We start from the raw sequence: 15,391 nt of genomic DNA on the forward strand, positions 1-15,391 counted from the left end.
AACAAGCAGGAGGAATTAGAGATCTGCATGCGGTCACAAGGCCATGATCTCATTGCAGCTACAGAAACATGATGGGATAGTTCCATGACTGGAATGCTGTCATGGATTGCTTCGTACTTTCTAGGAAAGACAGGCCAGCAAAGTGAGGTGGTGGAGTTGCTCTTTATATGAGGGAACAACTGGAATGTACTGAGCTCTATCTACGTATGGATTCAGAGCAAGAGTTTGTTTCAAGATAAAGGGGCAGGCCAGCATGGGGGAGACTGTTGTGGGTGCTTACTACAAGCCACCTAATCAAGAAGAGGAAGTCGATGAAGCCTTCTACAGACAATTGGAGCTAGCCTCACAATCATAGGCCCTGGTTCTCATGGGGGACTTCAGACTCCCTGATATCTGCTGGAAAGACAACACACCCAGGCTTATGCAGTCCAGAGGGTTCCTGCAGTGTTGGTAAATAACTTCTTGATACAGGTGGTGGAGTCAATGAGGCAAGGTGTGCTCTTAGATCTTGCCTTTGTAGACAAAGAAGGGCTGGTTGGGGATGTGAATGTTGGGGGCAGTGTTGGCTGCAGTTACTACGAGATGGTGGAGTTCAGGAACCTTTGTGGAAGAAGCAGAAAACCAAGTAGGATTGCCACCCCTGACTTCAGGAGAGCTAACTTTGGCCTCTGCAGGGAACTACTTGGAGGAATCCCATGCATTAAGGCTCTAGAAGATAGGGGCATCCAAGAGAGCTGGCTGATACTCAAGCACCACTTCCTCCAAGCTCAAGATAGGTACATCCCCATGAGTAGGAAATCAAACCAAGGGGGCAGGAGGCCTTTGTGCATGAGCAAGGAGCTTCTGGAAAAACTCAGGCAGAAAGAGGAAGCTTATGGAATGCGGAAAAATGGACAGGCTGCTTGGGAGGAGTATAGGCATGTGGTCAGGACATGTAGGGAGGTGGCTAAGGTCGTTTGGAATTAAGTCTGGTGAGGGAGGTCACAGAGAAGCAGAAAGGCTTCTTCAAGTACATCAGTAGCAAAAGGAAGACTAGGAAAAATGTGGGCCCACTGCTGAATGGGGTGGGTGCCCTGGTGATGAAGGACACAGAAGTTACTGAAGGCAGAGTTACTGAATGCCTTCTTTGCTTCTGTCTTTACTGCTGGCCCTTAGGAATCCCAGAAACTGCAGGCAAGAGAGTCTGCAGAAAGAAAGATTCTTGGGTTTAGTAGGGTTGAGTTAGAGATCATTTAGGCAAACCTGACACCCACAAATCCATGGGCCCTGATAAGATGCACCCTGAGTGCTGAGGGAGCTGGCAGGTGTTTTTGCCAAGCCACTCTCCATCATCTTTGAAACGCCATGGAGAACAGGAGAGGTGCCTGAAGACTAGAGGAAAACTCCAATCTGCAAAAAGGGCAAGAAGGAGGACCCAGGAAACTCCAGGCCAGTCAGCTTCACCTCCATCCCTGGAAAAGTGATGGAGCAGCTCATGCTGGAGCTCATCTCAGACCTGGACAGGCTGGAGAGTTGGGTGGAGAGGAACCTCATGGAGCTCAACAAAAGCAAGCGTAAGGTCCTGCACTGGGGGAGGAACAACCCCATGCACCAGTATAGGCTGGGGCTTGACCTGCTGGATGGAAGGCAGCTCTGCAGGGAAGGATGTGGGAGTTCTGCTCAACACCAAGTTGCCCATGAGCCAGCAGTGTGCCCTGGTGGCCAAGGCGGCCAATGGGATCCTGGGGTGCATTAGGAGGAGCACGGCCAGCAGGTCAAGGGAGGTAATCCTGCCCCTCTGCTCTGCCTTGGTGAGGCCCCATCTGGAGTGCTGTGTCCAGTGCTGGGCTCCCCAGTTCAAGAGAGACAGGGAACTGCTGGAGAGGGTCCAGCAAAGGCTGTGAAGATGATGAGGGGACTGGGGCATCTCCCTTATGAGGAAAGGCTGAGAGATCTGGGTCTGTTTAGCCTGGAGAAGAGAAGGCTAAGAGGGGATCTTATCAATGCATGTAAATGTTTCAAGTGTAAATGTAAAGAGGACGGGAGCAGACAATGAGAGGACAAGGGGCAACAGGCAACAAACTGAAACATAGCCAGTTCCTTCTGAATATGAGGAAGAACTTTACTTTGAGGGTTACAGAGCACTGGAATAGGCTGCCCAGAGAGGCTATGGAGTCTCCTTTGGTGACATTCAAAACCCACCTGGATACAACACAGTGCATCCTGCTCTAGGTGAACTTGCTTTAGCAGGCGGTTTGAACTGGATGATCTCCAGAGGTCCCTTCCAACCTGACCATTCTGTTACTTTGTGATTCTGTTATTCTGAAAAAGGATTCAAATATTCACCGAACTAAAACATTAGGCAGAGAATTTTAAGAGCTACCAATGCTCTTATAAAAGTCTTTCAAATACGCAGTTATTTTTTGTATGCGTTCCTTCAGTAAATACTACTATAGCGTTTTATTCCTCATTTTAATTTTTGACTTAAACTAGGTTGAACTGTTGTTGATAGTAACACATCAGCAAATGTGTCTACTATATAAGTAAATTATTCTGAGCAACACCTCAGACAAACTAAAGATTTTTCATTGCCTAATAGTCATTCTAAAGAATTTCAGGCTTGGGTTCTGCCTTTGTAAATGTAACTCCTGTTTATTTGTTTATTTGTTTTCAGAAAGAATAATAATCTCACTGATTTGAGTGCTCACATGATGGGAGGTATGTTTATAATCTTTTGAAAATGCCTGACCTTTCCAAAGCACTGGGAAACTAAAAATGGCACCTCGGATACTGTATCTATGATAAAATATCTATTTTGACATTGATTACCACTTGACAAAGGAAATCAAAACATAACCAAAACTAAACCAAACCAAAAACAAAAACAAACAAACAAACAAAAACAAAAACAACAACAAAAAAACAAACTAAAGAAAGATTGTACAGCATCAGCTGCTTTGTTTGTAAGTAATCTTTATATAAGAATTGAATATCTATATTAAAATTTGAAAATGTGTTCCAAAAGAAAGCCTCTAATTTTGACTTGTGTGAATAATGCTCTTTATTTGAAAGAAACTATCGAGTGATTGAAACCACACACAACAAACTCACTAAAAACCTCTACTATTATTTAAACTATGAGAAACCTGTAAGTAGTATCAATCTCTAAAAATATTACAAAGTCAGCATCAAGAAGCTAGTCCTCTTATGATTTTTAATGAACAGAAATGTACAATGCATGCTTTTAGCAATTACATAAAAATCTGGGCATTAATTAATTATTATAAAATACAAGTATTAATTATTTCAAGTGAATTACCTAGAAAGCTGTGAAAGAAACAAAACATATGACCCTACAGCCTCACATCTCCAATCCATTACATTCATGTAGAGAGGTAATTTTGTTAGTGCTTGTTATAATTTTCTTCTTCATAAACCTAATGTGGGTTAAAGTATACACTTCATCTGTTTCTGTAGTGAATATAAATAGTCACTTATGTTTTATTTCTTGATAACTATGACATTTTTTTAATACTTCCTTTCCTACAAATATTTTCAGTTATTATAAACTAGTTATTGGAATGAGACCAGTATATTTGTAATATAGTACATATCTATTTGAAGGATACTTTAAGTGGTTGAAATGACTGATACACTGGAAGGTGACATTTACTGCAGAGTTCAAGGTAGGTACCCAAGATGGGCCTTCACAATAACTAGATCCTGAGGTGTAAATTTAAATTCTGGTTTTACTGAACAGAATGCCTTCTCTCTCTTAACTTCCTAGCTCCATGGCTCCCAAGAGTTACTGGTGAGTTCAGTGAAACAAGTTTTTAAAACTAGTTTCTTTGTATTTGGACTTTTTAATACATATATACATATATATATATATATATACTTTCAGATTGGCATGAAAACTAAGCACCTTGAGCTCTTGTTTCAGATGATATTTTACTTTCTTGCATGCAAACAAGAAAAGGTAACTAAGTAGTCCATTGTCAGAAATACCTTAGGTAAAGGATAAGAAATTAAAGGATGATGGATTATGAAAAATACTATTGTGTTATCTTTTGTTTATAGCTGTCTAGAGCATTCTGAGAGGGATATAGGACACAAATTATGATTGGCATGTGAATGTTGAACACACTTGGTAATTTGTTGTCAAATATGAAATTTAGACTAATAAACATATGTATTCAAATAACCTCAAGCCTAACACAAAGCAAAGGAGTTCACTGACCTGTAGTTCTGGATCTTGCGTTTATTGCCGAAGTGTTACATGAAGGCTTACAAAACATGCCTTAAATAAATGATTGCTGGAATTATTTAGTTTTTTAAAATCAGTTATGCTATGTAGCATCGAACTGAATTTTCAGAAGTTTTTATTTGCAAGTTCTTCAGTTATTAAAAATAATATAAAATTAAATAGCTAGTGAATTGGACATCTATAACAAATGTGTGTTGATTAATTCTAGGGATACTATATCCTGTGTACTCATCCATAATATGCTATGTAAACAGACAAGAATAGCACCTCAGTATACGCAATCTGAACATTCGTTAACATATATGTAAAGGATCCTGTTCAACTGACTGTTTCAAAATAGTCAAAATACATGATATCTAAACTGTAAGAGTTTATCACAAGCACTTAAGCCCTTCAGTGTTCCTCTAAATAATTTTCTGTTTTCTATTGACATGACAAACTGTCAAGCCTTTGTTAATGATTGCTATTAAGAATGCATGCAGATTTAGATGGATTTTTCAGAATGAAACCTGTGTACAGCACTAAATCTTAATCCAGACTACAAATCCACAGTATGTTTTAAAACAAGAACAATGTTCAATGCAGCTTTTTGTAAAACCACTCCTCATTTGGACTGCACGAACACATGCTGACTTCACCAATAATGCTGCAAAGCATTTATTCTGGAACTCAAAAGCAGATTTTCCTGGGAGAAAAAAAACTATACTAGTGTTTGTCATTCCACTGATAGCTCAAAGACATTGTTATTGAGATTGGCTTTACATGCGAGGACCGCTGCTGCTCACAAGAGATCTGTATCTTTAGAGCAGAATATTCTGGAAGAGTTCATTAATTTAAAATAGTTATCAATGATAAATACTTAGGATGTGGTATTAAATTTCAATATTGACAATTAGTACTTAAAATTTCAATGCTTTTACATAATAGCATTACGTGATGGTTGGCTTTTTTTGTATGCAAGGAAATATTTGTGTATCTTTCAACTTTGGATACAATAAAGTGCTTACGTGTAATTTAGAAACACATTTTGGGCAAAAGCAATCACAGAACAATGTGATTTCTGATGCTTCAAATTTGCACAGTTACAGTCTTTCTAGGACTATATTTACACAGGCTGGAAATCATGTACAGTAGGTGCCTATTTCTAAATTGCAGTATTGATATATGGTATTCTGTATTTATTATTACCTTTGTTACAGTAAGCTATATCCTGCTGTTTCCAACAGAGAATTCTTATAGAAGTTTTGCTGTATCTGATTATATTTTATCCTGCTAGTAAGAAATATATACCTTTTAATTATTTAAGAAAATCTTAAATAGGAAATCAAACTTTTGGACTATTATCCAACTGATATGGAAAATCTTCTGATGTTCCACAGTCTTCTATCATATTATAAAATCAAACTGAATGTTTACCATTTTAACAGGAAATGAGAAAAATTGCACAAACAATTTGAAACTGAAAATTCTCATTTATCTAATCTAAACTTAAAAAATGAAATGTACATAGTTGCAGAGAGACTGGATGGATACCTTTTTATTGCATTAAATCTTATTTAGACGCTTAACACAGAAAGTACCTCAGATACTTATAGCTTATAATACCCTTTAGAGCAGACATTTCTCAATGGATTATAATCTAACATGAATAAAGAAATTGTATTGTTCAATCATTAAATCAGATAAATGTCTCCCAGAGAAAGCATTAATAAAGTGAGATAAAATTTGAACAAATGTATTGTCAAGTTTTGTCTTAACTTATATATATGTTATATATATAGGGAGAGATTAGGTATACATGTATATATATTCTCAGATTCACAGACAGATGAAGAAAGAAACAGAACATGTAAAATACATAGACATGCTATTTCTGATATTTTAACTATGACATGTTAGGGTTTTATTAAATTAAAGAAAAGTGAAAGAAAAAATCCGTTTACATGTTGTCACTGAGCTGTAACTACAAATTTTTCCTTAGTGCAGTTGAATGTTTCTGACTCACATATTGCCTCTTTTTTAGCAAACTAAGTTTGTCCCTTCATGGACAGCCTCATCTACACAATATTGGATTAATGCAATCTGAAGGTTGAAAGTTTAAAGAAAAGACTATAGGGTAGTCAGAAGCATTTTTCTCTTTTTTATTAATCAGATCTTAGTGATTAACATCTTCATTATTACCATGTGATTTTCTTCTTTACTAGATTTTTCCCCCCTGAATCAAGACCTTTGGAAGTCCTCAGTTCATTCCTTACTTTGAGAATATACTTCTATGCTATACTTCCTCATTTGGAATTGGAAAGTTTAGCTGAAAATGCCAAGCAAAAAAATTTTGAAGATTATTTTCTCTCTTTCCAGTAGAATGTGTAAAATAGCTTGTATGAGATTTTGTTCAGCTTGTATCTAGTTGGATTTAAAAAACTATACATATGGTAAAGTAGGTATTCTAATATTCTGAGTTTCCTAGTAGCACTGCTTTAAAGAAAGAAATAAAACAGCTTTTTTATCTTCCTTTCCCTTCCAGCTCTGCCTCACTGAATTTTACTGCTTGAGTGCATTTACAAAAACCAGGAGATAATACTTATATTTAACAAATTTATCTAAAGGGACTAAGAAATGCTACTGCTGTCATTGTCATTGTTTCTGAGACTTCATGAGCCCTTCAGTTTTCCCCATGTTCCTCCCATAATGGTCCTCACTGATACCACAACAACAGGGCTTGAACTGGTTGAGCTATCTAGCAATCATTATTGGCAAAAAGACTACAAAAATACTAGCAATATACAAACTTTTGCCTGAGTCAGAGTTAGGTAAAAGTTGTCCTGTACATTATTTCCCTAAATGGTTGGTTTGCATTTTGATGTCTATCTCTGTAGGGAAAAATGATCAGATACTTTTGTGGTTTTTCCCAGATGCTGAGAATACATGTTATCTTCATCCATTACACCACATCCAAACATTTCAATTTTCATGAACCAGTCTGCAGTTAAAACATTAATTGTGCAAGTGAGTCTTTAAGCAAAGATTTTTCCATTGAATGTCCTGCTATTTGACTAAGTGAGTACATGAAACTATACTTCAGCCCAGAAATTATGATCTGGTATTAAACTGAAACATTTTAGAACAGTGAGGCTAGGAATTTCTCAATGAAATATTTCTTTAAAAATTTTAGTTTCTTGAAAACTAACTTTTTACAATAAATAATTCAAACATAAAAAAGAAAGAGACTTTAATATTTTATTTCTTTTCTAATTTTTACCTATTTGAAACACCCCTTGTTGTTTTCAGAAAGGAAAACCCCAGCTCTCAGGTAATTAAAAAGATTGATATGTGAGAAGTAAATTCTGAATTTACAGTTTTGATTATTCCAATGTAAAACTGTTGCCCATATCACATTGATCTAATCATAGGCTATATCAAAGAACAAAAGTGTCCAACTGAATCACATGATTGAGAAAAGGATTGATTTGGTTTAAAGAATGTTGGTATAATTGAACAGATAAACAAAAATCCCTATATCATAACTAAAAAAAAATCTGTTCCTGTTATAGAGTGAATATAACATTTAGATGAAACATGTAGAGATGAAAATTTATTATTTTAGATATTTTTTCATTTTAACTAGCACAGATTGCTAGTTATTTCATATCACTTTAGTTAATTTATTTATATAACTACTGGTTAAGATAGTTAAGGAGGGCTTTTATCATTAACAAGGCCAATTTGTGTAGAAGACCTGTTATGACAACACAGTGCTCTAAATGAAGTAACATTCTCCTCTTCCTGATGATTTACCTCTGGAACTTCTTTGTATTCATACTTTAGAAAAAATACATTAAAAGTAGTTTTAGTTATACTTTCTTGAACATGTGTTGGGAAGGGGGAGAAAGAAGCAATCCCCAATTCACTAGGTGATAGTAAATTTAATTTTATTGAAATAATGGCCTAAAAACAAATAGGAGATCATTCACTGCATATTTGGTCACAAGAGTAATTTTTTAGTGTTGGATGAAATTCACGAAAAATTGTTTCATTCAAATGACAGAGAAAGTGGTTAGGTGCCTGTCCAAACTTATCTTTTAGGTCCATTCGTATACTGCTGGAAATCCTTTATTCCTTTTTTCTTTTCTCTAACATCAAGCCTAACAAAAAAATAATTCAACAATTGCTTTATTTTTCTAGGTGAATTTTGGCATTTCAAACTACAGCCTTCTGCAGAACCAGGAGCCAGAACCAAAAAATGGGCAAGACACAGGCTAACTAGATTGTCAGGCATTTAAAGTAATTATTGCGTGGTTGTGTTTTTTTGTTTTGTTTTGGTTTTGTGTTTGTTTTTTTAATTCAGATATGTTACTGCCTGTTGTGGAGACAAAGCTGTCTTCTTTAGTAACATGAAGGTGCACTAATTGGATACTAAAATCAGATTTTCTTGAGACAGACTAAAAGTATTCCTGTTTCCTTGAGGGGGGCAGATATTTGACAGGGCTGATGGGAAAAACAATGTTACCTGAAGGTGAAACAGAAAAGATTCAGAATTTACCAATATAGAAAACTGGAACGTAATTTCTATATAAAGAAAGATATCATAGTTATGATATATTTATACCATAAATATATAATATCTACATAATTCTAGAATTAAAAATACAGGTATATGACATTTTAGGATTTTTCATATGTAAGAAACAATCCCTTTCTGAACAGGTTTGAACAGAAAGGTTTGTAGTTTTATGTTATTACAAGGGGTTTTTTTATGTTAGCAGGGATTTCTTCGATTTTGTTTGCATGTTGAAAGTAAGAGGAAGAATATTGTGAGGATTCAGTCCCTTGGGCAATTCTTCATTAACGGTGTCTTCTGTCCCCTTGCCTCCCATTCTTTGCCTACTTTACTGCCCCTCCTAACCTGTGCTGCTGCCAGGCCACAGGGCAGCTCAGAGCTGAGTGGGAAATGCTCCTCATCTCATTACAGCTCCAGGCTTCTTGCAGGCTGCGTACTTTTGAAGACAGTATCTGACATAATATTTTATCTAGAGTCATGGTTTCCAGAGGAGCAGATTATACTGAGGTCACCACAGTTATCCAAGAACCTTTTCAACAGGAGAAAAGTTTAAAAAGAAAACAGTATTTTTACCTTTGCAACAGGATTAAGGTATTGATTATGAAACTGGAAGTGAAGTTACAAACCAAAAAACATTAAATGCAGAACAGGATTAAGTTGGGAACTAATCTTTCTTTCCTCATGTAGGATTTCCATGCTTCATGCTTTTTGGCTGTCTCATGCTGTCTTTTAAGCAAGACCTTTGAGAAATTAATTTCTCCTCCAATTTGTACCCTGTGTTTCTCTCTAGTGCTTTTCAGGTTACTAATCAGTGTAATAAAAAGATATTTTGGAGGAGGTGTCAGGATTCCTGTGACTCTCTTAAGGTTTCTCATTGTGGTGCAGCCATGTTTAACACTCCCCCAAACATCAGCTGAACAGTGGGACACCTTTTCCATGACTAGTTGGGTGAGCATGAAGGGAGCCTGTAGGACTCCTGAGGTGTGAAGGAGTGAGGTGTGAAGATTCTCCAGCTCTGTTTGCTTTCCTCATCTTAAGTTAAACTGCAATTGTTAGTTTATGCTATAACACTCTATCGGTCACCCCTTAGAGAAACTCCTTCCTTAATATGCAGTCACCTTTTGGTCTGATGCGGTTTTACGGAAGCCATACAACACAATAATACAACAGGTCCATGGTCCCATGACATTAATTTTAATTGGTATGTAGAAGAGACCAATGTATCAGCTATAAGTGTCAGATATCTCTGTCATTCAACGTGCTGGAGACAAATGAATTAGATACATCTGGACTCTTCCTACCTTGATTTAGACACTGCATGGAGGTGCCCTGTTTAAGAACTGTACTCCAGTAGCTCCTCCAGCAGCAAACACTGGGGTTACTGAGGGGTTCCTCAAAAGTGTGCCAAGCACCAATACCCAGAGGACTGCTGGCAGGGGATGATTTTTAGGTGAACCATCACTACTGAACCTTCAGCACACCATGTGCACCTGGAGAAGCACACACATCCTTGTAAATTATGTATGCACTGTCCAGGGCCTGCCCTGACAGTTGCGACCCGCTTGGTTTCCAAGTTGAGGTGGAAGACTGCTAGATAAGAAGTGCAGAAATATGGGAAGAGAGCGGGGATTGCCCCAGCTCCCCACTGAACCAACTGGTGACCTGCTAACGAAATCCCAGAGTACTTCAGGCTTCTAGTTCCTTGCTCTCCCTTTTCTGTGACACCCGTTTCACCTCTCCCTCTTCCACCAACACATGTATTTTCCAAATAAGGAACAAACACACTATCCCAAACACATTCTGGAGGACTAACATGTTTTCTGGCAGTGTCCGGACCAGTCTGCAACATGTGGTCACCCCAAGCCTCAGGTGGGTGTGTAGGAGACTGCTGGTTTAGGTAATTTTCTAAGTTTTGACTAGGTGAAATGCTACATTATTCCAACATTATTTTGGATTTTTCACAGGATATGAACTGGTCCCCTGAAAGGTACACCAGCTTTCCTCAGTGAAACAGAGCTTTCAAAAATTATCAGGACCAAGATATTAAATCTAAGAGTAGAACAACTTAATTCTCCTGTCAGAGAACTACCATTTTTTTTTTGCACTTGTGCCAGTTCTCACAGGCTTTTTCACAGGCTTTTAAACAACAGCTTCTTGATATAAGGCAAAGTATTGTAGTTTCACATTCATTTACAGTCAGACTTTCCCATCTGTGTCTGAAAGTGACATTTTCAAACTAGCTCTTTCATGTTTTCTGAAAAGTTTCTTTTTTAAACCCAGCACTCCTGAAATTATTTTATCTGTTTCTTAGAACTATGAGAAATCAAATATATAAGTAATTTTAAAAATCATACATAAAAAGCCATTAATAATTACACTTTTATTGAAATAGTCTCACTCATACAGCATATTTAGCAAGACAACATAAAAGCCCCCAAATGTTCTGCCTTTTGTTTTTGTTTTTTTTTTCAAAACTATCTCAGTCAGCAACATTAGTTAGGAAAAAAAATGTGTGGGGTTATTTTGCTTTCTGTTCCCTAGGCTTGCATTCAAATAAAAAGGTAAAATCATCTAGGATTGTCATACAGAAAAGTTTTCTAAGTTGATATATCAGAAACAATACCTTCAGAACAGAAAGTAGCTCTAGAAGGAAATATGTTACACCTGTTTTCTACAGAATTGTTTCTGAAAACGTGTATCAGTGTCTCAGAAGATTACCTGAATAGTATGAATCATTTTAAGTAATATTTTACGACTATCAAAATAAATATGAATTATCCTCTGGCCACTATTAGCCATAAGATGGCAAGCACCATAGAACATTCTGCCAATGACTGTCAGAATTAATTTGCAAGCCTTCTGCTTTTTCAGGTGTTGTGCTGCACCAGATCTGTTTCCATTTCTTTCTGTAGCGACCATGTTAGAAGATCTATCGATACGTTACTGTTCTGACACCAAAGCATAATTCCAGTGTAACCTACTGAGGACTGTTTGTTTCTTACAAGTTGCCTTCTGTGTCAATACACAAAGGAGATGGGTTGTTATACCCTGCAAAGTGTAGTAACGTGCACTCAGCATTAGAGCCTTAATTACCTGTACTGCGGTAGGAGATCAAAGTGACAAAACATACCCACCATCCACTAGGCTAGGAAAAGTGAAACAAAATGGCTTCTTCATGCACTAGTTTCTTTCCATTCATCTTTACATATCTATTCATACATTCAAAATAATCAGATGCTATTATGTTAACTTCTCACTGTTAGATGACTTTAGACCAGCACATTTATAATTACAGAGGATCTTCACAATTCTGTAAGGAATAGCTAAAGAAAAGAAGTCTTGCAAGCAGATTTTAAACCATAAAAACCCACTGAATCCCACAGTAAATATATGTAAATACACAGATAAGCTGAGGCTCTCAGCAAAGGTAAAAACAAGTACCAATAATTATTCAAGAGCTTAGAATTCAGTATTAATTACTACCATTTTTTTTGTGAACAATCTTCTAGATGTTATATGATACATCTCTGTATGGAAACAAAGCACATGCAATGCCTTTTCAATGAAATTATTAATGTCAACATACCATCACATTACCATCATACATTAAGACATCAAATACCTTCATACAATTTGAATAGAAATGTTGTGTTTGCTACTTACCTAACTGGGTCTCCTGAATTGTTAGCTTACTCTCCAATGGGTGTAAAAGCTTTGGTGGTTTATCTGTTAGCGGTGCTAGAAAAGAAAGAAATTCACAAATATAGTTTTCTGATTATTACTGGATACAATAAGACTTGATTTTATACCTATTGTTTCAGTAATGCTTTAGGTTTTCTTTTATTTAAATAATATCCATGCCTTCAGTAGCTGTAAATACTTTTGCTTAGAGAGTAAATATAGCACCAAAATTTAGAATCTTTCATGTGCTAAGGTATTGAAAGCACTTGTGTTAAATCAACATCTCTTTAAACCCTCACAAAACCCATGCACTGATACAATTTTGTTTTCATAAGTATTATCCAGCATTTAATAGTTTGTTAAAATATTTAATTACCTTTCTTTCAAATATACTCATTAACAGAGAAGTAAACTAAGTTACTGTAAAACAATTTTGAATATTTGATGAAAAATTTATTTAAAAAGATATTATTGTCACTGAAACCTTTGAAAGTAGACTACCAGAAAAGGCACGGTTTTCAAAATCCAAGGGATGGACATAGTGAAATAAAGTTAAGATTCCTAATAAGGTGACTTTCCTCCTCCCTTTTGATCTACCCTGAAATAATATTAGTAGGCTTTTGTAAATTGTGGCCTAGGAAGAGTTTTGTAGTGGAGAAAAACCTTCTGAAAGTTGTTGGAGCATGTTTTGAAGCATGCAGCTAAATAGTGCAGGTATTCTACTAGATTAATCATCTGTATGCTTAATTCATAGAAGTGACACTGATTATTACTAGTTTTGTTGGTTTTAGCAAGCATAGTCTTCACTGATCTCTGACAGATGTATGCATGTTATACAAAAAAAGAACATTCACATATTTTTTTTCTTTAAAATTGATAGTAAATGTTCATGGGAAAGCTTCAACTTTTGTAATCACCTGGAACACTTTGATTTTTTGCTTTTCAACATTCATTCATACTTCAGTCTTTAACACAGATTATGGGCTGTCAGAGATCTAAAGTACATTTGACATTTTGATATAACTCTATAATATTTGTTCCCTTCAAGTTGTCAAAATCACTGTTCCCTTTCTTACTGACACACACACAACCACATGTGTATGAGTTTAATCTACTAAACACACTCATCTCCTGTCAGTTGAATTGCAGGAGAGCTTTAACTGCATTCTTTTTACCATGTTTTCTCTGCATTTTCATTAAATTATCAACATCCTTTAAAATCTACTGTATTAATTTCAACTTTGCAACACTTACAGAATGCATTCATTATCAACTCATATGTTTCTGCTTTACAGAGGTTTTCCTTTACCTGACCGGATCATAAACCCACTCAATTGATGTCTGGGTTGTTGACCTATCAGATCTATGACTGAATTGAAATAATTCTTCGGGGATGGGAAAAGAACTGGATTTGTCCACAGAGCCACTTTCAGCTCATTTGTCCAATAATAGCTTCTACTCTCTAGAGAAAAACATTCTGCACTACAGACTTTGGAGAGAGCCACAGCTGTGAAAGACTTTTCAGCAACATCTCTGGGTTGTTACTTTTCTTTACACCAATATGAATGCTTTTTAGTTCTCTTTTTAGTCTCTCTCGCTCTCTTTTTTTTTTTGTGTTTGTTTGTGTTTGGTTGCTTGTTTTTGTGTTTTTTTTTACCTTGAGGGCTAAGGTGGGTGGCAAGGAAAAGGATTCAAAATACATTTTTTCTTAAACTACAAAATTAGTCATTCCCATTTCTTAACTTCTCTGTAAAGCCTCACAATTATCAGCCCATTGCCATTTTTTAAACATCATCCACTATGAATTTAAATTTAGTTTTGTAGTTTTGTCATTGTCAGCTCAATTACCATTATCAGATAATGTCTTCTGAGTCACTGTTGCTCTAAATCTGTTTTGAAACTTTTAGAGCAAACAAAGTTCTCTCAATTTGAGTAAAGATACAGTAACCGGTGGAGTTAATCTGAATGCAGCAAATAAATAGATTAGAAAACACTATTTTTCTCTGTTTAAGCAAAGATCAACATTACCTTTGTGGTCCTGTACTTCAGGTTTCTAAGAGGCTTCCTACTTTTGAAAGAATAGGCCCAGGATGTTAATATATGGAGATAAATCATCCTTCAGCAACAGTGTGAAGTTATTACGAAACTTATGTCCCATTTAATTTCCTACCACTTGTGGGAAATAGATAATTTAACAGAGAAAACATTACTGAAAATAATAAATGAGACCCATAACTGTTGTATCAGAATCATGGGAGCATGTAGGCTGGAAAGACCCTCCAATGGCCAAGCAGTCCAACCTTATGTTCAGAGCAGGTCCAATAGAGCAGGTTGTAAGGACCTCATCCAGCCATGTGTTGAACATGTCTGTGGATGGAGATTTCACCACTTCAGGTGTTCCAGCCACCTGCCACCTTGTGGCCCTGCACTAGACTCCATCCAGTATGTCCATGTCTTTTTGTACACTGAGGAACCCAAAATTTGACACAGCCTTCCAGATGTGCCTTCACAGATGCTAAATAGATACAAAGGATCACCCTCCTGGACCTGCTAGCTAAATACTTTCCAAAAGCTGTGCAGTTTGTCCTTTGCCAACTCATGCTCAACTTACTGTTTGCCTGTGCTGTCAGGATTTTCCCTACTCAGTCCGTCCCTGGTTCTGCTGCATGGGATTATTCCACTACCCACTCCATGACTTTCTCCAACTTGTAAAGGTCCCCCTAAACAGTAGCCCTGCCCTTCACTTTGTCAATCATTCCTCCCATTTTGCTAAGAATGCACTCTGCCTCATCATCCAGAAGTACATAAAAACCTCTAATCAACATTAAAACAAAGGTACACCAGGGGTTGACTGTGTTGTGTACCTGTTTTAAATTGATGGTTACCAATGTTTGTGGCCAGGAAGA

General features: G+C 36.6%; 1 protein-coding gene across 1 annotated transcript in view; it reads right to left on the bottom strand.

Annotated features, from left to right (window-relative positions):
* The window catches only part of IL1RAPL1 (interleukin 1 receptor accessory protein like 1), a 673,650-nt gene that overhangs the window by 165,042 nt on the left and 493,217 nt on the right, over positions 1–15,391 (bottom strand). The window contains exon 5 of the mRNA XM_037378448.1: positions 12,468–12,542. Within this exon, the coding sequence (XP_037234345.1) occupies positions 12,468–12,542 (75 nt within the window). The remainder of the gene's footprint in view (positions 1–12,467; positions 12,543–15,391) is intronic.

The sequence above is a fragment of the Falco rusticolus genome, chromosome 2, assembly GCF_015220075.1.
Source record: "Falco rusticolus isolate bFalRus1 chromosome 2, bFalRus1.pri, whole genome shotgun sequence".
NCBI classification, from domain to species: Eukaryota; Metazoa; Chordata; class Aves; order Falconiformes; family Falconidae; genus Falco; species Falco rusticolus.